The sequence below is a fragment of the Salmo salar genome, chromosome ssa05 (assembly GCF_905237065.1).
Source record: "Salmo salar chromosome ssa05, Ssal_v3.1, whole genome shotgun sequence".
Taxonomy (NCBI): domain Eukaryota; kingdom Metazoa; phylum Chordata; class Actinopteri; order Salmoniformes; family Salmonidae; genus Salmo; species Salmo salar.
The window spans coordinates 42,640,884-42,660,102 of NC_059446.1; the positions used below are offsets into that span (position 1 = coordinate 42,640,884).

At 41.6% G+C, this 19,219-nt stretch overlaps 1 protein-coding gene across 1 annotated transcript; it reads left to right on the forward strand.

Moving 5' to 3' along the window:
• The first annotated feature begins 5,497 nt into the window (after positions 1-5,497).
• On the forward strand, positions 5,498-14,296 carry spdl1 (spindle apparatus coiled-coil protein 1). The gene is made up of 12 exons (XM_014200089.2): positions 5,498-5,653; positions 6,277-6,444; positions 6,709-6,885; positions 7,631-7,825; positions 9,025-9,174; positions 9,281-9,379; positions 12,060-12,170; positions 12,290-12,430; positions 12,564-12,664; positions 12,878-13,065; positions 13,178-13,460; positions 14,045-14,296. The coding sequence occupies exons 2-12, from the start codon at positions 6,277-6,279 to the stop codon at positions 14,193-14,195; spliced, it is 1,764 nt and encodes a 587-aa protein (XP_014055564.2). The 5' UTR covers positions 5,498-5,653; the 3' UTR covers positions 14,196-14,296.
• Positions 14,297-19,219: the final 4,923 nt, after the last annotated feature.

A 19,219-nucleotide genomic window follows, 5' to 3' on the forward strand; every position in this document is an offset into this window, starting at 1 on the left:
AGAGAAGGGATTAAGACTTTAATGAACTTTTTAGATCCAAATTGTATTATTTTCTATGAACAAAGGCTCAGTTTACTTTAAGTAATATATGTAAATATGTGTTGTCACGATAAAATGTGTTAGTGTTAATATTTGTACGAAAATAGCGTTTAACTGTTCGCTAGCTTGATGCTAACCAAATTTAGCTTGGCTTAGCTCTAGTTAGCTCTAGGCTAGTTGGTTTCAGTCAATGTTACCTTACATGTCAGTTGTTAATAATATAATGGTTGTAGCATTGTTTCGCATAGGCCTCTAGTAATTTAGTTTTTTCGAAATTGACACTGATAGTACAGTGAGTTATATATAATGTGAATATGTAGATGTATGGTGACTCCAGGTTTGGATGAACGCACCAACAGGACTGCCATGGGCAAGTCCCTTGACGGGTACCAGGGATGGTGGAAAGACAATCTGAAGGAGATTATCTTTACACACAACAGCATCGTCCAGGCCTCCAGAGTACTCACCCTGTCGCCTGCTCGCCTGCTGTACAGACGGGAGTGGCAGCTGTTTACTGAAGTAAACAATGCAATTGTACATAACATTATTGCATATACTGTAGTATAAAAAAATTGTGATTGACTTAGTGTTTGTCTATTGCTATTTTTGTATAACGTACTTTGAGGTCACTGAAACTCCACCTGATGTGGTGAAAGTTGTCGAACCAGATCAGAAGGCCTTCGAGGACCACCTTCAGGCATGGGCTTAGAAGGATGTGGAGGTTTTTGACAAGGTAAAAATGATTGTCTGCTGTTAATTTATTTTCTGGCCTTCCAAGAGATATATGAAATGTATTTGTAATAATATGAAATATAATTGCACTTATTTATATTATCAATCAAGGTGAAACTGAACATGGACAAGGCGCAGGAGAAACAGAAGGAGAGCCACCGAAGGAGAATCAAGGGGACCAAGTGCTTCGACATCCGGGCGAATGACTTGGCTTGGAAGGGCGAAAGGAAGGCAAGACCTGTGAAACATTGCTGCTCTTTCGCTCCTAGCTGGGGTCACCATCCGTTAAGGTGAATATAAAAATCTCATAACTATTTGCATTTGCCTCCTCGTGGTGGGCGGCATCGCCATGCTGTCAGCAGTACCAACACTGGCCTAAGGGTTTCTCCAAATAGTCAATCACGTTAAGTAGATAATGTTAAGGTGTATGACTCCAGTGGTCATGACACCACCTAGGAGTTTCTCTCACAACTCCTCTCTCTATCTTTTCTAGGGACCATCCCTTACCTCTCTCATCAACCCCACTGACATAAAAAATATAGACAGCTATCCTTTCTTTTCTGTCTGCCATTAACACTGAAATCATTCAATAACTATTTTTACATACCTGATAAACCTGTAACCTGTGTGTTTGCTTGTTTACGTCTGTCTCCTACACTGTTCCCTTTACTCTGCTCCTGTTCTTCAGGATATAGGGGTTCTGCCTAACACCCAGACATGGATCCACCTGATGTCCTCCATTACCAACCACCCTTTAACCTTTCATTACACCAGCTACTTTTATTATCATGTTGTCATTATCTGCTAAGAAAGAGCAAGAAAATAATCATACTGTGCACATAATGTGAGATGCACAGATGAGCTACAAACACTGAGAATAAAGTGAGCAGCAACGTCTAGACATTGCAATTTCCCTGTTCGAGTCCCCCTTCCGAAACTGACTGCCTGTTGAAAATCCACACAGCACCCACCTCCTCTCTATTCCACACAACATAATTCAGTATTTCAGTCTGATTGCCATGTGAGTATACAGAAAATCTGTGAAAGTAAATTGACAAACATGTACCAAAAAAATATCAATGTTTATAAACTTAGCAATAAAATAAATGTCCTCTCACTTTCAACTGTGTTTATTTTCAGCACACTTAACATGTGTAAATATTTGTATGAACATAACAAGATTCAACAACTGAGACATAAACTGAACAAGTTCCAACAAACAATGTGACCAACAGAAATTGAATAAGGTGTCCCTGAACAAAGGGCGGGTCAAAATCAAAAGTAACAGTCAGTATCTGGTGTGGCCAGTAGCTGCATTAAGTACTGCAGTGCATCTCCTCAGATTTTCCCGTTATTGCTGTGAGATGTTACCCCACTCTTCCACCAAGGCACCTGCAAGTTCCTGGACATTTATGGGGGGGAATGCCCCTAGCCCTCACCCTCCGATCCAACAGGTCCCAGACGTGCTCAATGGGATTGAGATCCGGGCTCTTCGCTGGCCATGGCAGAACACTGACATTCCTGTCTTGAAGGAAATCACACACAGAACGAGCAGTATGGCTGGTAGCATTGTCATGCTGGAGGGTCAGGTCAGGATGAGCCTGCAGGAAGGGTACCACATGAGGGAGAAGGATGTCTTCCCTGTAACGCACAGCGTTGAGATTGCCTGCAATGACAACAACCTCAGTCCGATGATGCTGTGACACACCACCCCGGACCATGACGGACCCTCCACCTCCAAATCAATCCTGCTCCAGAGTACAGGCCTCGGTGTAACGCTCATTCCTTTGACGATAAACGCGAATCCGACCATCACCCCTGGTGAGACAAAACCGCAAATCGTCAGTGAAGAACACTTTTTGCCAGTCCTGTCTGGTCCAGCGACGGGGGGTTTTGCCCATAGGCGACTTTGTTGCCGGTGATGTCTGGTGAGGACCTGCCTTACAACAGGCCTACAAGCCCTCAGTCCAGCCTCTCTCAGCCTGTTGCGGACAGTCTGAGCACTGATGGAGGGATTGTGCGTTCCTGGTGTAACTCGGGCAGCTGTACCTGTCCCGCAGGTGTGATGTTCGGATGTACCGATCCTGTGCAGGTGTTGTTAGGTCTGCCACTGCGAGGACGATCAGCTGTCCGTCCTCTCCCTGTAGTGCTGTCTTAGGCGTCTCACAGTACGGACATTGCAAATTATTGCCCTAGCCACATCTGCAGTTCTCATGCCTCCTTGCAGCATGCCTAAGGCACGTTCACGCCGATGAGAAGGGACCCTGGGCATCTTTCTTTTGGTGTTTTTCAGAGTCAGTAGAAAGGCCTCTTTAGTGTCCTACGTTTTCATAACTGTGACCTTAATTGCCACCATATGTAAGCTGTTAGTGTCTTAACCGTTCCACAGGTGCATGTACATTAATTGTTTATGGTTCATTGAACAAGCATGGGAAACAGTGTTTAAACCCTTTACAAAGAAGATCTGTGAAGTTATTTGGATTTTTACCAATTATCTTTGAAAGACAGGGTCCTGAAAAAGGGACGTTTCTTTTTTTGCTGAGTTTATATTTAAATCTAAACATTTTCCAGATTGGTTTTCACAGCTGTTTCATAAGGTGTTCATTATTGTAAATTGTAACGTATCCCTTGATGGTATTTGTTAGTTCAACATTATTCATTGTTGTATCCTAGGACATACAATAGATATATATATATATATTCAACCACAAAGGTGTACTAATGAGCTATGATTTTTTTATCATAATAGAGGACTACTGAAATATTATTTCAGTGTAGATAAGGGAAGGCCTGTTTAAAATGAAAACATACCAGCCAGACAAGCCAGTGTATGAATCAAATGTATTTGCTTATGAATGGAGTAGAAATTAGTAGACTTTGTGATCTGTAAGGGAGTAAATCAGCGAAATTATATATTTTTTTTACCCAGATGCCTGTTCATTCATAAAAAGCAGAAGATGGTAAATAACATTCATCACAATGGTTAGCCTATGCAAGTTAATAGGAAAACAAAAGTTTATTAATTACAATACATTTAGCCTAATTGGTAACAAATATGTCATGGGGAAAAGTCAGTATCCTTGTCCGGCTATTGTTTGTCAAATCCAGATTAAATATAGGTCTTCATGTGTATCAAATCTGTAGCCGATTGTGGGCTAAATCAATGACTAACAGCTGAAATTCTCAGGCTTCATGATCTGTGATCAAAACAGGCTGGGGGGGTTTCGGTTCCGTTTAAGGTAAGATTATGCGTAAGAACGCAATACACTGAAATTAATAGCCTGATTCAATGGGATTCTACTGAATGAAAAAGTTGTATCTGTTAAACTGTTTGGTCTATGTATAGGCATAGCCTACCACTAATATTCTACATTGCAGAGCATTTAATAAACCAAGCACATTTTCCTGTGATGTTAAGGCTGAGCAAGACCTTCGATAGGTTAGTAGACTATGCGGAAATAATCGTGGAATTAATTATTGTTATAGCCCAGATCGCTTTATATAATCTAAGGCTAAGCAAACAAGGGGTAGCATATGCTTTTTGCCCGTTTCTATAACAAAGGTTAGGCCTATATCCTCACATACCCCCTCAATTTGAGCCCTGCTTTTAACCATAAGACATCTCCACAGAAATGTATAACCTAAGGATTGCATGGTGACAGTGATTGTGTCTGTTAAACTGGGAACTCGGGGGAGAAAACGAGGTCAAATCATGACATCAACGATTTTCAGATCAGAGAAAGATGCCAGAGTTTCTGAATTGGAATTTCGAGAAAGATGACCGTTCAAAACAAAACAAAAATCCCAGTCTGTGCTCGTTTTTTTCAGTGTTCCCGGTAGTCTTGAACGCACTGAAGTCGGAAGTCAGAGTTCCGAGTTGTTTTGAATGCGCTACTAGAGACCTAGGCTACCTCTTATTTCTGAATAGGGCTACCTCCAACAAAGAAGCCCTTGTGTCTGTATTGATGTGAGAAATAGGCATATCTACACAGTATTGGTGGCTGGCTGCAATATTAACTAGCCTAATATTTTTTGTATTGAGGTGATATGCCTATTTTAGCTGAATCCACAAATTAAATTGATTAGATCACTCTGGCAATGAAACATATTTTGTACAAAATCATGTAGACGTTTTTAAGGCGTTCATGGTAAGATCTATAATAATAAACTAAACAGACACTTAAACTAACATGTGATGCGTAGGTGTAGATGTTTTTAAGGTGTTCATGGTAAGACCTTTCATAATAAATCTACAAGCAAACGTTACACTATGTCTACGTGACGTGAACGCGTCGAGCAGTTTGACACCTTAGAAAAAACTTGTCTCCATACAGTCCATGTTAATTCATGGAAGAGTTAGTTCACTAGGAAGAGTTAGTTGACATGGTGAGAGGTAGCAGTAGCTTCTCGAGGCTTAATTATGGCACTTATCGCCCACCATACACCCCTACTGCCCTCCCCACCAGTCACTCAGCAACAACCTGCACCACTGCCTGACAGTAGCAGGTCACAGTGAAATATATTTTTAGGAGATATGCCATGGCGGCCGCGGTGCAACTAAGAAATAGCACAAAAAACTCGAACCAGTGATCAAAACATTTTCACCCGCGAAAATGGGAAAACTGCAAACATGGCAACACTGTTAGAGGGAACATTGGTCACCACGCCCTTGTATAAAGGCAGACCAACAGACATCTCATTATCGCTCGCGATATTTGGCTGGCCAGAAAGTCTAAACGGGTTTCTTGGGAAGTCCAAACTCTGACGTCAGCCCATTGAACAGTCATTGGGCTGCAGGAGAATTCAAATCGTCTTGTGTAAGCGGTCGAAAACGAAGATTGTATTTGTGGTTCTGTCCCCTTTTTGACTGCTTGGTGGCAAGGTATGCTTACTAGCTAGCTAAATATAAAAGTAATTTTACAATAGCTTGCTAGTTATCCTCTTATGATCACATTTCCGATGGTAACTGTCTTTGTGCAATCAACAGTTAGTACTAGCTAGATAACGTAAGTTGCACGCTATGTCGTGCAAGTTTATTTAACGTACTTAGCAAGCTACAGTAGCTAGCTCATCAGGAGGAAAAAGCTTGCTAATGTTAGTGTTTATCAGTCGTATGTTGTATTGTTCACTAGCAAAAGCAAGCATACAACGTTGCGTGTATACAATCGTTTTATCCGGTTTCGTGCCTACTAAATAGGACCCAATTTCCGAGTCCAAGTTGTGGAACAGTAGTTAGTTACATTCTTTATCCATTGTTTTCAACTAGGTTTAGTTCAGGGTTTGACTTTATTCCACCATTAAGCTAATAGCTATATTTGTCATCCTTGTTTGTTGTGTTCATTTAATCAGATATGATCACAGAATAGCCCACATTCTTTACATAATTGAACAACTATTCCACCTAACCCCATATGAACCATCGCTGGACTTAAATGGGTGTCCCACAATCTCAATAAGTGCTCCAGTTAATTTTCTCTCCTTTTTACTTCCCCTCAATTGTGAAAGATGTGTACTTCAGGAGACAATGAGATCCAGCGACTACAACGCAAGTTGAAAGAAGCAGATGATGCGCTGCAGAAAGCAGGCCAATATGGCCTTCAGCTGCTGGATGGGCAGCTGGATCTACAGAACAAACTGGAAGAGCAGCAGATAGAGATGACCAACGCTGTGGAGGTGATCATTCACACTGGGCAATGACTGACATCTCTAAAGACTGCTGTCTTCTTGACAGTTGATGAATAGGCAATGACAGTAGTAGTTTAACTCATTACAACATAAGACAACTGCTGTCCATAACAACTACTAATCATCCTTATATTTCATGACATGAATCTTGTTACAACTGATATTACAGTAATGTTGAGCCGGGTTTGGATGAGAATGTAGATGGAGTGGGTTGATGTTTGCGGTATGAATCTCCTGTGTGTCTATTCTCAGGCCCTGGAGCAGGAGAAATACTCCCTGCAGCGGGAAGTGGCACTTAAAAGCCGTGTGCTGGACAGCCTGCGCTCCGACTACGACTCGATCAAGAGCCAACAGAGGCTGCAGTGGGAGCAACATGAATCCCAGCTGGCGAGGAATCACGCTATGGAGCTCAATGAGTGCAAGAACAAGGTTGGGGAGCCATTGATGTGGTTTTGGTTACCTGTACACCATTGGCTGGGGGATATGCTGAATCTAGGCAAGGACAAAAATAGCATGCAAAGCAGTGGTGGAAAAAGTACCCAACTGTCATACTTGAGTAAAAGTAAAGATACCTTCGTAGAAAATGACTCAAGTAAAATTCTACTTGAGTAAAAGTATTTGGTTTAAAAAATACTTAAGTATCAAAAGTAAAAGTGTAAATCATTTCAAATTCCTTATATTAAGCAAACCAGATGGAACCATTTTCTTGTTTTAATTTTACGGAAAGCCAGGGGCGCTCAGATATAACTTGCAAACAAAGAATTGGTGTTTAGTGACAATCTGGCGATTAATAAGTGTGTGATTTTTGACTATTTTCCTGTCCTGCTAAGCATTCAAAATGTAACTAGTACTTTTGGGTGTCAAGGAAAATGTATGGAGTAAAAAGTACAATATTTTCTTAAGTGTAGGGAAGTAAAAGTAGTCAAAAATATAAATAGGAAAGTACAGATACCCCAAGAAACTACTTTTGTAGTGCTTTAAAGTATTTTTACTTAAGTACTTTACACCACTGATGCAAAGGTACTTTTTTTGTGTGGAATTAGGCACACTGAAGTCATCTCTGCTAATTACATACTTAATTAGGAGTTGTTGCCTTTGACGCAATACTTATTTCTTGACAATACTATGTGTGCCCAGTCAGTGTAGTGAATGGGATATCTGTGTTTGGCTGTAGATGGAGAGAATGAGATCTGAACTGGATGAGGTGCAGCTCAGTGAGAAGCAGCTGAGGCATAAACTGGAGCTCCAGACAGAGACCCTGAGCATCAAAATGGAGGAGCTACGATCGGTCACAGAACGGACTCATGAAACCCTGTCCACAGAGATGATGGAATTGCAGGTGGAGAGGATGGAGCTTGAGGCTGCTAAGGTGAGGACCCTACCACACCGTCTGTAAAGACATAATCTCAGGAACCCAGAACTAAAATATTGCATCAGATGCTCAATTAAGTTCTGGAGTCAGATGTATGAGAATATACTACCAAGACTAGCAAAGTCTCCATCCCCCTAAATGGAAGTTTTGGACAAGTCTGTTGGCCAAATGTACCCTCTCTTCTGAAATTTGGAAGATGCGAACACCTGCGTAATCATGTTTTGGCTAAATTATCATTAACGAAAAAATCTGCAAACTGGAAAAAAGCTTGGTCGTCTGATCCCACAGTCTGACAGACGCTACGCTCCGCTCCACGGCTGGGTGACGTGTCCTAAAAATAATCTCAATTTATTTAAAAAACATTTCTACAAAAATTTTGTAGAAATATTTTCTAAGCTTTGTTGTAAAATACAATGCATTTCAAACAGTCAGCAATAATTAATGAATTCAGGGCTTGTGAAGATATACCTAGGCTAAATTAAGCCTTTCATAAGCCTAACTAATAATGTAATTATTTCATCAAATTAGTTTAACCTGCTATTTTGCAATAATCACTGATCTGGCTTTTTAGTCTGTCTATGAAAATGCCCTTTTTGTTACAAGGTTAATCAGAACCCTGCACAATGCACATTCACTTCTTGTTGCAGGCGTTATAGAAAATTAACACAAGCATTATAGAAAATTAACACAGGTATCAAAAACACTCTCCAGCACAAGCCCACGTGCTAATGACTAGTCAGCTAATGTCTATAGCTATCATTATATTTCAAGTTTAGCCGACTTGCATCTATTTGCCAATCAAAAAGGCAGAGCAGTTGAATTGTTAAACACCAAATCAATGTTCATTGATACTCCCGTTTTAGTAGTGTCTGCTCTGTGCGCAACTTGAGCAGTTGAGATATTAAAAAGGGTATCAATAGAAGGATAACTTCTCCTCTTACAGTAAAATAACCGCTTGTCAGAGAGGAAGAAGTGATCTCATCTTTGTTGTTTGAGTGGCAGGGGAGGAGCTAATTTATTCTATATCAGGCCCAGCCCTACTCCGATTCCATCCGATGTTACGTGCATCTGTACATGAGAGATTAGTATAGGCCCATAAAGACACTGCTTTGTTACTTTTAGCTGATTTAAATCTCAGTTGACAATGATTGCATGTGGTACAGTATAGGTAGCCATTTTAGTTTTTGTCCACTCAGGCTACCTTGGAGCTGGCACTTCAGGAGGCCCAGTACAAAGAGCAGCAGCTGGAGCTGACCAACACAAACCTTCAACGTCAACTGGAGAGAATCAGTGAGGAGAAAGAAGAGTGTGAGAGAGAAGCTGTCTCCTGCTTCAACGCCTTGGAGGTAAAGATCACAATCTTCAGCAGTTTAGGATTGTGTGTATCATGCATACATTGCACTAGTCATTCAAGCTAAGGAAACGAATGTCTTTCCTTTTTGCTTGCTTTAGAAAGCCCGAGAGGCCAACCAAGATCTCCAGATTCAACTGGATCAGCTGTTGCAACAGGCACAAGATCCCAACAGCAAGGGAAATTCTTTATTTGGAGAGGTAGGTACTGCATTGCCATCTGTCTCCGTAGCGTCTTTGAATGTGTTTGAAAGTTTTCGCCATGTGCACAGTGTACAACACGTGTAAAACAGCACAGTGAAATTCTTACCTTGCGAGCTCTTTCCCAACAGTACAATAATAGAATTAAAAACCTCAAGGACTACGATGAGGGTTAAATAAAATGAGAGTGCGAGAATATATATAGTAGGTCAGTGTCAGTACCTTTTTCAATGTGCTGGAGTGGTTGAGGTGGGTTTATACATACGACGTGACTGGTAGTAGGATTTACATGGAAACGGCTGGAAAAGGGACTGGTAGCAGGAATATATAAATACTTATGGTTACAGTATACAGTTGAAATCGGAAGTTTACATACACCTTAGCCAAATACATTTAAACTCAGTTTTTCACAATTCCTGACATTTAATCCTAGTAAAAATACCCTGTCTTAGGTCAGTTAGGATCACCAATTTATTTTAAGAATGTGAAATGTCAGAATAATAGTAGAGTGATTTATTTCAGCTTTTATTTCATTCATCACATTCCCAGTGGGTCAGAAGTTTACATGCTACAAAATAATAGAGTGTATTGCCTTTAACTTGGGTCAAATGTTTTGGGTAGCCTTCCACAAGCTTCACGCAATAAGTTGGGTGAATTTTGGCCCATTCCTCCTGACAGAGCTGGTGTAACTGAGTCAGGTTTGTAGGCCTCCTTGCTTGCACATGCTTTTTCAGTTCTGCCCACAAATTTTCTATGGGATTGAGGTCAGGGCTTTGTGATGGCCACTCCAATACCTTGACTTTGTTGTCCTTAAGCCATTTTGCCACAACTTTGGAATTAGGCTTGGGGTCATTGTCCATTTGGAAGACCCATTTGCAACCAAGCTTTAACTTCCTGACTGATGTCTTGAGATGTTGCTTCAATATATCCAAATCATTTTCCTCCCTCATGATGCCATCTATTTTGTGAAGAGCACCAGTCCCTCCTGCAGCAAAGCACCCCCACAACATGATGCTGCCACCCCCGTTCTTCACAGTTGGGATGGTTTTCTTCGGCTTGCAAGCCTCCCCCTTTTTCCTCCAAACATAACGATGGTCATTATGGCCAAACAGTTCTATTTTTGTTTCATCAGACCAGAGGAGATTTCTCCAAAAAGTACGATCTTTGTCCCCATGTGCAGTTGCAAACCGTAGTCTGGCTTTTTTATGGCGGTTTTGGAGCAGTAGCTTCTTCCTTGCTGAGCGGCATTTCAGGTTATGTCGATATAGGACTCGTTTTACTGTGGATATAGATACTTTTGTACCTGTTTTCTCCAGCGTCTTCACAAGGTCCTTTGCTGATGTTCTGGGATTGATTTGCACTTTTCACACCAAAGTACGTTCATCTCTAGGAGACAGAACACGTCTCCTTCCTGAGCGCTATGACGGCTGCGTGGTCCCATGGTGTTTATACTTGCGTACTATTGTTTGTACAGATGAACGTGGTACCTTCAGGCATTTGGAAATTGCTCCCAATGATGAACCAGACTTGTGGAGGTCTACAATTGTTTTTCTGAGGTCTTGGCTGATTTCTTTTGATTTTCCCATGATGTCAAGCAAAGAGGCACTGAGTTTGAAGGTAGGCCTTGAAATACATCCACAGGTACACCTCCAATTGACTCAAATCATGTCAATTAGCCTATCAGAAGCTTTTAATGCCATGACATCATTATCTGGAATTTTCCAAGCTGTTTAAAGGTACAGTCAACTTAGTGTATGTAAACTTCTGACCCACTGGAACTGTGATACAGTGAAATAATCTGTCTGTAAACAATTGTTGGAAAAATTACTTGTCTCATGCACAAAGTAGATGTCCTAACCGACTTGCCAAAACTATAGTTTGTTAACAAGAAATTTGTGGAGTGGTTGAAAAACGAGTTTTAATGACTCCAACCTAAGTGTTTGTAAACTTCCGACTTCAACTGTATACTAGTGGTAATATATACTTGTAAACCATAGTAATAGTGAACAGCAGCAGGATAAATGTAAATCAATGGACATCAGCGTAATGGAGTAATCTAATCATAACCTATACTACTGCTAAAATGACTTGTCTGTGTAGAGACCTGTGAATTGCCATAGTCAGTGTGGATAGTCAGAGTGGGAGAGTAGTAGTTGTTAGCCATTTAAGTCTTATGGCCAGGGGATAGAAGCTTTTTAGTAGTGTTTGTCTGAGCTGGTACCGCCTGCAGGATGGGAGCACTGAGAACAGTCCATGTCTCAGGTGGCTGGAATCTTTTTGCAATTTTTCGGGCCTTTCTCAGACACCGCCTGGCATGTACTTCCTAGATGACTGGATCCTCACCCCCAGTGATGCCTCTGTAGGGCTTTCCGGTCGCGGGCGGTGCAATTGCCATGCCAAACGGTGATACAACCAGTCACGATGCTCTCAATGATGCAGCTGTAAAAGTTGCTGAGGATCTGAGGGACCATGCCAAATCGTTTCAGCCTCCCAAAGGAGAAGAGGTGTTACGTGCCTTCTTCACGACTGTTCTGGTGTCAGAGGACCTTGTTAAGTCCTCGTGATGTGGACACCGAGGAACTTGAAGCTCTTGACCCTCTCCACTGTGGCCCTGTGGCTGGGGGGTGTGCACCCTTCTCCCCGTTCTGTGTTATAGAGCCTCTCGATTTATTTTTTTTAGCTTGAAGACAAACGAGCAGAGATGGAGAGACAGCTGATCAGTATGAAAGTACAGCACCAATCCCTTCAGAAGCAGCATGCCTTCTCCAAACAACAGCTCCATCGTATGAAGGTACGATTTAAAAAAAAAAAAAAATGTTTTAACTCAATCACCTAATGACAATGTGAGACTGAACCGGAGGTAGACTTGGGATTCATTAATGTATGTTTCCCTCATGCTTGATCCTCCAGGTTCAGATAGCCACACTCATGCAACTGCAAGGCTCTAGGGCAGATCCTGCCCAGCTGGAGCGCCTGCAGTCGATGCTCTCAGAGAAGAACAGTGAGATACAAGCCCTCATGATCAAACTACGTCGCCTGGAGAAAGTGGAGGTGTTGGCCTCTTGTTTGTTGTCATTTCAACTAAAATCCTGAACTCTACAACATGTTATAGGGCAACAGATTCGCACCATATGAAGTGAATGTTGTGCAGTTGTCACAATTGTTGGTTACTGTGTCTATGCAGATGACATTGAAGGCACAGCCCTCTTCAGCCCCAGTGGAAACAGACAGTGGTGATGGGACATACTACACTGACCTTCTGAAAATGCAACTTTCAAACTCTGCGTGAGTTATCGCTTGATTTTGGGCACAGCCAGTATTTACGTGCTGGATAGGTGATGACCTTCAGTTTGCCCATAAACATTCTACATTTAAAGTTTGGCTTACAAATGTTGAGATTAACTGAATTTGAACTGTCATACCTGCATCAGTGTTTGATTTTGTGTGTGTGTGTGTGTGTGTGTGTGTGTGTGTGTGTGTGTGTGTGTGTGTGTGTAGGAAGGATGCAGAGCGACTGGGGGATGAGTTGTCCATGCAAAGGATGAAGTCACTCTCTGAGAGTCAAAGAGCACTGGAGCTGGAGAGGAAGCTTTTCAGTGCAGAGAGGGCCCACAAACAGAGCCAGAGTGACAACATCAGGCTGCAAGTCAAAGTGGAAGAGCTTCGGTTGAAATATGAGCCCAATGGTAAATTTGCCTATATAGTGACATTCACTTGATCACAGTTGCAGTGATAACTTAGATATTTAAAAAATGTGACATTAGGTAAGAGATTAAATCAATCTTATGTTGTCTTTAGAGGTGAATAAAAAACATATTCAGAAGCGCAAGCGCGAGAAGCTCCCTGTAGACATTCCAAGCAACATCCCAGAGGTGAAGAAAGAGGAGCCAGTGGTGCTGGAGCTCCCCAAGCACATGAAAGAGGAAATGGAAGCAGAGGCCCACCCTTTTACAGAGGAGAGGCTTACCGTTACCCCTCTGCAGCCCCCCAACAACCCCAAGCCTAATTCTGCCTTGACCCGAGACAGCAAGTGTGTGCGCATCTGCGAGGAGCCCCCAACCACTATCTCCAACCCTCCCAGGTCAGTGTCCCCATGGTCCTTCAGACTCCTGTCTCTCCTCTTCCACTGTGTCAACTTCAGTTTCTTTGTCTTCCTCTTCCTGGGCTTTGTTTGGGCTCTCCACTAGTCCACCATTGCCTACCCTTCCCTTGCCTTTTGGGAGGTCTGTCACAGGGAATAGTATTATACTTTCTGGGACATTTTTCCTACAAAGCTGACTGCCTGGATCAAGGCTAGAATTGCTGTTAGGTGAACACAGTTGTAACTTACTGTACCATGAGTCTGTGATCTTCCTTTCCATGTATTTGGTGCATGTCATTTTAGGTACTAACAATGGTTTGCAGTCTGCTGCCAGTAGGAACAATTTCAACTACGTTGATCCTTGTCTTTGCACATTTTTAACTTAATAAAACATGTAGAATTAAACTGTTTACCTTAAATCTAAACGGATTGATTGAATGGTGTACCACGTAGGCCTAGAACATTTCTTTGTAAATTAATCACTTATATTTCACTAGAAATCATGATAACAGGCTTGTAAATGTCATCTTTATGGCTTTGGATTTGGCAACACCTTTATACAAATGAAATGGTTTGCCTTTTAGGTCTCCCTCAGCTGACTGTAAAACCATGACTGAGGAGCTGGAGAAAGAAGGTGAAGAGAACAGAAGGGATGAAAAGAAAAAGCTAAAATCTCAAGAAGTCATCCATGTTACCTCGCAGAAAACGCTGGAAAACCAATGTGCTCAGCAGTAGACTATGAAGTCTACACTTTTTATATTCCTTCAATCAAATACTAACGTTAGAGTATATTTAAAATGTTTGTTAATACATTAATAAAATTAAGACAATATGGATTTCCGTCTGATAAATTATTTTATATTCTAATAGTGATTAAATTACAGATTTGGTCAGGAGATATGAATTGTATCAAATTAGTCTCGGCTTTGTTTGTTTAAAATATTGTGGACCAATGTGAAATTTGGCAATGTCTAATGATTTTCTATGAGGTACATGTTTGTGGGTTATATTTTGGTATGATAACCGCTTATCAGAGGTAGCTAAATGTGGTTATTAAGCTATGCGCTTAGTTGGTCCAACTGGATTGCTGGTATGAAATGTTATAAGATGGCAATCTTCTCAAAACAAGGTATTGATGTGTTAACTTCAATATACAACACACAAGGAAGATATGGAAAAATAGGAATGGTAATAACATCTCTATGGGCCCACTGGGGGGGGTCAAAGGTCATACATGTATGGATTTTATGGGTATAAAATTACATCCACCATTTTAAAGTGCTCAACTGGATGAGACATTCCTATGCGTTGATGGATCACATGATTCCATCAGGAGGGATCAGACATAATTATAGTTGTGAGCAAACCTTCCATACTGTAGGTGGCAGTAAATTGCCAGCCTTAGCTTTATACCTGTTCAAATACTCTAGGTGGCAGTAAGCACCCTTTAAGTTTGCCAACTTATTGAAGTTGTAGAAGAAAATGGACCACTTAAATGGAGATTGCCTCAATGGCTCTACCAATGATTGATAAACACACTAGACTAAATGGGGTCTGAAGCCGCGGCGCCTCCATCTTGGTACTTCCCCACCATTGTAAAAAAAAAAATTGTAAGCTATAGAAATGCATTTATAAATGTCTACATTTGTTTTTTACCAGCAATCTGTTTATATACAGTACCAGTCAATGGTTTGGACACACCTACTCATTCAAGGGTTTTAATTTATTTTTACTATTTTATATTTGAGATTCTTCAAAGTAGCCACCTTGACAGCTTTGCACACTCTTGGCATTCTCTCAACCAGCTTCATGAGTTAGTCACCTGGAATTAATTTAAATTAACAGGTGTGCCTTGTTAAGTTATTTTCTGGAATTTCTTTCCTTAATGCGTTTGAGCCAATCATTTGTTTTGTGACAAGATAGGGTTGATATACAGAAGATGTCCCTATTTGGTAAAAGCAAGTCCATATTATGGCAAGAACAGCTCAAATAAGCAAAGAGAAACGACAATCCATCATTACTTGAAGGTCGTCATTATATGAAGGTCAGTCAATCTGGAAAATTTCAAGAACTTCGAAAGTTTCTTCAAGTGCAGTCGCAAAAAAACAAAGCGCTATGATGAAACTGGCTCTCATGAGGATCGCCACAGAAAAGGAAGACCCAGTTACCTCTGCTGCAGAGGATAAGTTCATTAGAGTTACCAGCCTCAAAAATCGGCCATTAGCTGCACCTCAGATTGCAGCCGAAATAAATGCTTCACAGAGTTCAAGTAACAGACACATCTCAACATCAACTGTTCAGAGGAGACTGTGAATCAGGCCTTCATGATCGAATTGCTGCAAAGAAACCACTACTAAAGGACACCAATAATAAGAAGAGACTTGCTTGGGCCAAGAAACACAAGCGAAAGACATTAGACCGGTGGAAATATGTCCATTGGTCTGAGGTTTTTGGTTCCAACCGTGTCACTGTGAGATGCACAGTAGGTGAACAGATGATCTCTGCATGTGTGGTTCCCACCGTGAAGCATGGAGGAGGAGGTGTGGGGGTGCTTAGCTGGTGACACTGTCAGTGATTTAGTTCGAATTCAAGGCACACTTGTATCAGCGTGGCTACCACATTTTGCAGCGATACGCCAGCCCATCTGGTTTGCGCTTAGTGGGACTATAATTTGTTTTTCAACAGGACAATGACCCAACACACCTCCAGGCTTTTTAAGGGCTATTTGACCAAGAAGGAGAGTGATGGAGTGCTGCATCAGATGACCTGGCCTCCACAATCACCCAACTTCAACCCAATTGAGATGGTTTGGGATAAGTTGGACAGCAGAGTGAAGGAAAAGCAGCCAACAAGTGCTCAGCACATGTGGGAACTCCTTCAAGACTGTTGGAAAAGCATTCAAGGTGACTACCTCATGAAGCTGGTTGAGAGAATGCCAAGAGTGTGAAAAGATGTCATCAAGGCAAAGGGTGGCAACTATGAATAATCTAAAATATATTTAGATTTGTTTAACACTTTTTTTGGTTACTACATGATTCCATATGTGTTATTTCATAGTCTTGATGTCTTCACTATTTTTCTACAATGCAGAAAAATTGTAAAAATAAAGAAAAACCCTTGAATGAGTAGGTGTGTCCAAACTTTTGAGTGGTACTGTACATCAATGGGCGCTGCCTGTGCGCTTACAGACGCCATAATGGGAGATATAGTGCATTCGGAAAGTATTCGGACCCCTTGACTTTTTCCACATTTTGTTACGTTACAGCCTTATTCTAAAATGTGTTAAGTACATGTTTTTCCTCATCAATCTTAACACAATACCCATAATAAAAATGCGAAAACAGTTTTTTTGCTTATATAAGTATTCACTCTTTGCTATGAGACTCGAAATTGAGCTCAGGTGCATCCTGTTTCCATTGATCATCCTTGAGATGTTTCTACAACTTGATTGGAGTCCACTTGTGGTAAATTCAAATGATTGGACGTGATTTGGAAAGGCACACACCTGTCTATAGAAGGTCTCAGCGTGCATGTCAGAGCAAAAACCAAGCGATGAGGTTGAAGGAATTGTCCATGGAGCTCTGAGACAGGATTGGTTGAGGCACATATCTGGTGAAGGGTACCAAAAAAGTGGCTGCAGCATTGAAGGTCCCCAAGAACATAGTGGCCTTCATCATTCTTAAATGAAAGAAGTTTGGAACCACCAAGACTCTTCCTAGAGCTGGCTGCCCGGCCAAACTGAGCAATCGGGGGAGAAGGGCCTTGGTCAGGGAGGTGACCGAGAACCCGATGGTCACTCTGACATAGCGCCAGAGTTCCTCTGTGGAGATAGGAGAACCTTCCAGAAGGACAACCATCTCTGCAGCACTCCACCAATCAGTGCTATATGGTAGAATGGCCAGACGGAAGCCACTCTTTAGTAAAAGGCACATGACAGCCCGCTTAGAGTTTGCCAAAAGGCACCTAAAGGACTCTCAGACCATGAGAAACAAGATTCTGTGGTCTGATGAAACCAAGATTGAACTCTTTGGCCTGAATGCGACGTGTCACGTTTGAAAGAAACCTGGCACCATCCCTACGGGGAAGCATGGTGGTGGCAGCATCATGCTGTGGGGAAGTTTTTCAGCGGCAGGGACTGGTAGAAAAGATGAAGATCGAGAGAAAGATGAACGGAGAAAAGTACAGAGATCCTTAATGAAAACCTGCTCCAGAGCGAGCGCTCGGGACCTCAGACTGGGGCAAAGGTTCACCTTCCAACAGGACAACAACCCTAAGCACACAACCAAGACAATGCAGGAGTGGCTTTTGGACAAGTCTCTGAATGTCCTTGAGTGGCCCAGCCAGAGCCCGGACTTGAACCCGATCGAACATCTCTGGAGAGATCTGAAAATAGCTGTGCTGTCCAACCTGACAGAGCTTGAGAGGATCTGCATAGAAGAATGGGAGAAACGCCCCAAATACAGGTGTGCGGACTCGAGTCACATGACTTGGACTCGAGTCACAAATATGATGACTTGCAACTCGACTTTGACTTTAACACCGATGACTTGACTTGGACTTGAGCCTTATGACTCGACCTAACTTGATACCCTTCCCAAGCCCAAATATTAAAAATTATGCTATTAAAAAAAGTGTGCAGCGCATCAACTCTTCTTTTAACGGATTAGTTTGAATCGGACAGCAGCCAATCAAATTGTGCCAGCTGAGAAAAAGTTGTGCGTGGCAGTGTAGAGGAACGTCGGCGGGTGAATTCAGATGGAGCCCTTGGAAAGATGTAAAGACGACGCTGTTTCAACAAAAAATGGATTGCAACTTGCAAAACATGCGGGAAGAAAATTACGGACGATTTCCAACTTTGTTCGACATTTGAAGCTGCACAAAGAACGGTAAGTCGTGGCTAATATAGCCAACAGCTATATATTTTATTACTTTACTATCATCTAGGCTAACGTAACGATAAATCATGAGCCTCCACACAGTCAGTCTGTGTGGGAACGTGATCATTGCCCCCTAGAATTGAGCTACAACTGGCTAGGCAGTTGGTAGCCTAAATTCTGCCTGATATTACTGCTGTTCCTAAAACCATTGACATACGTTAGACTACTGTAACCACACAGAGACAGAGTGTGTGTGTGTGGGCGCGATTGTGTACAAGCCTACATCGCCCGATTGCGCCCCATAGCGATCCTCAATAGTCGATCACTATGGGGGGGGGGTCTTTCTCATGGCTACCCATGTATTTCCATGGAAATACAACGTTTATTTGGAAAGTAATAAATATATAGATTTTTTAAAGCATTCATGATTTGCGTAAATGTAATATACAAACTATTACTCTTGTAAAAAATATGATATGGTATTACATTTGGTGAAGAGCACATTATGACTTGTTTAGGACTTGAGACTTGACTCGGACTTGCCTGTCTTGACTTGAGTGCTAAGACTTGAGACTTACTTGTAAAACAATGACTTGGTCCCACCTCTGGCCTGTAGCGTCATGGGTTTTCTTTTATACACTACCTTTCTAAAGTTTGGGGTCACTTAGAAATGTCCTTGTTTTTGAAGAAAAGCAAATTCTTTGACCATTAAAATAACATCAAATTGATGAGATATACAGTGTAGACATTGTTAATGTTGGAAATGACTATTGTAGCTGTAAACGGCAGATTTTTTTTTTAATGGAATATCTACATAGTCCTACGGAGGCCCATTATCAGCAACCATCACTCACTCCTGTGTTCCAATGGCACTTTGTGTTA

What these genes read in the sequence shown, in the direction of transcription:
- spdl1 (XM_014200089.2), top strand. Translation starts at nt 6,277, where the DNA reads ATGTGTACTTCAGGAGACAATGAGATCCAGCGACTACAACGCAAGTTG. An exon ending in AGATGACCAACGCTGTGGAG is followed by an intron (nt 6,445 to 6,708) that starts GTGATCATTCAC and finishes GTCTATTCTCAG; the next exon opens with GCCCTGGAGCAGGAGAAATA. An exon ending in ACTATCTCCAACCCTCCCAG is followed by an intron (nt 13,461 to 14,044) that starts GTCAGTGTCCCC and finishes TTTGCCTTTTAG; the next exon opens with GTCTCCCTCAGCTGACTGTA.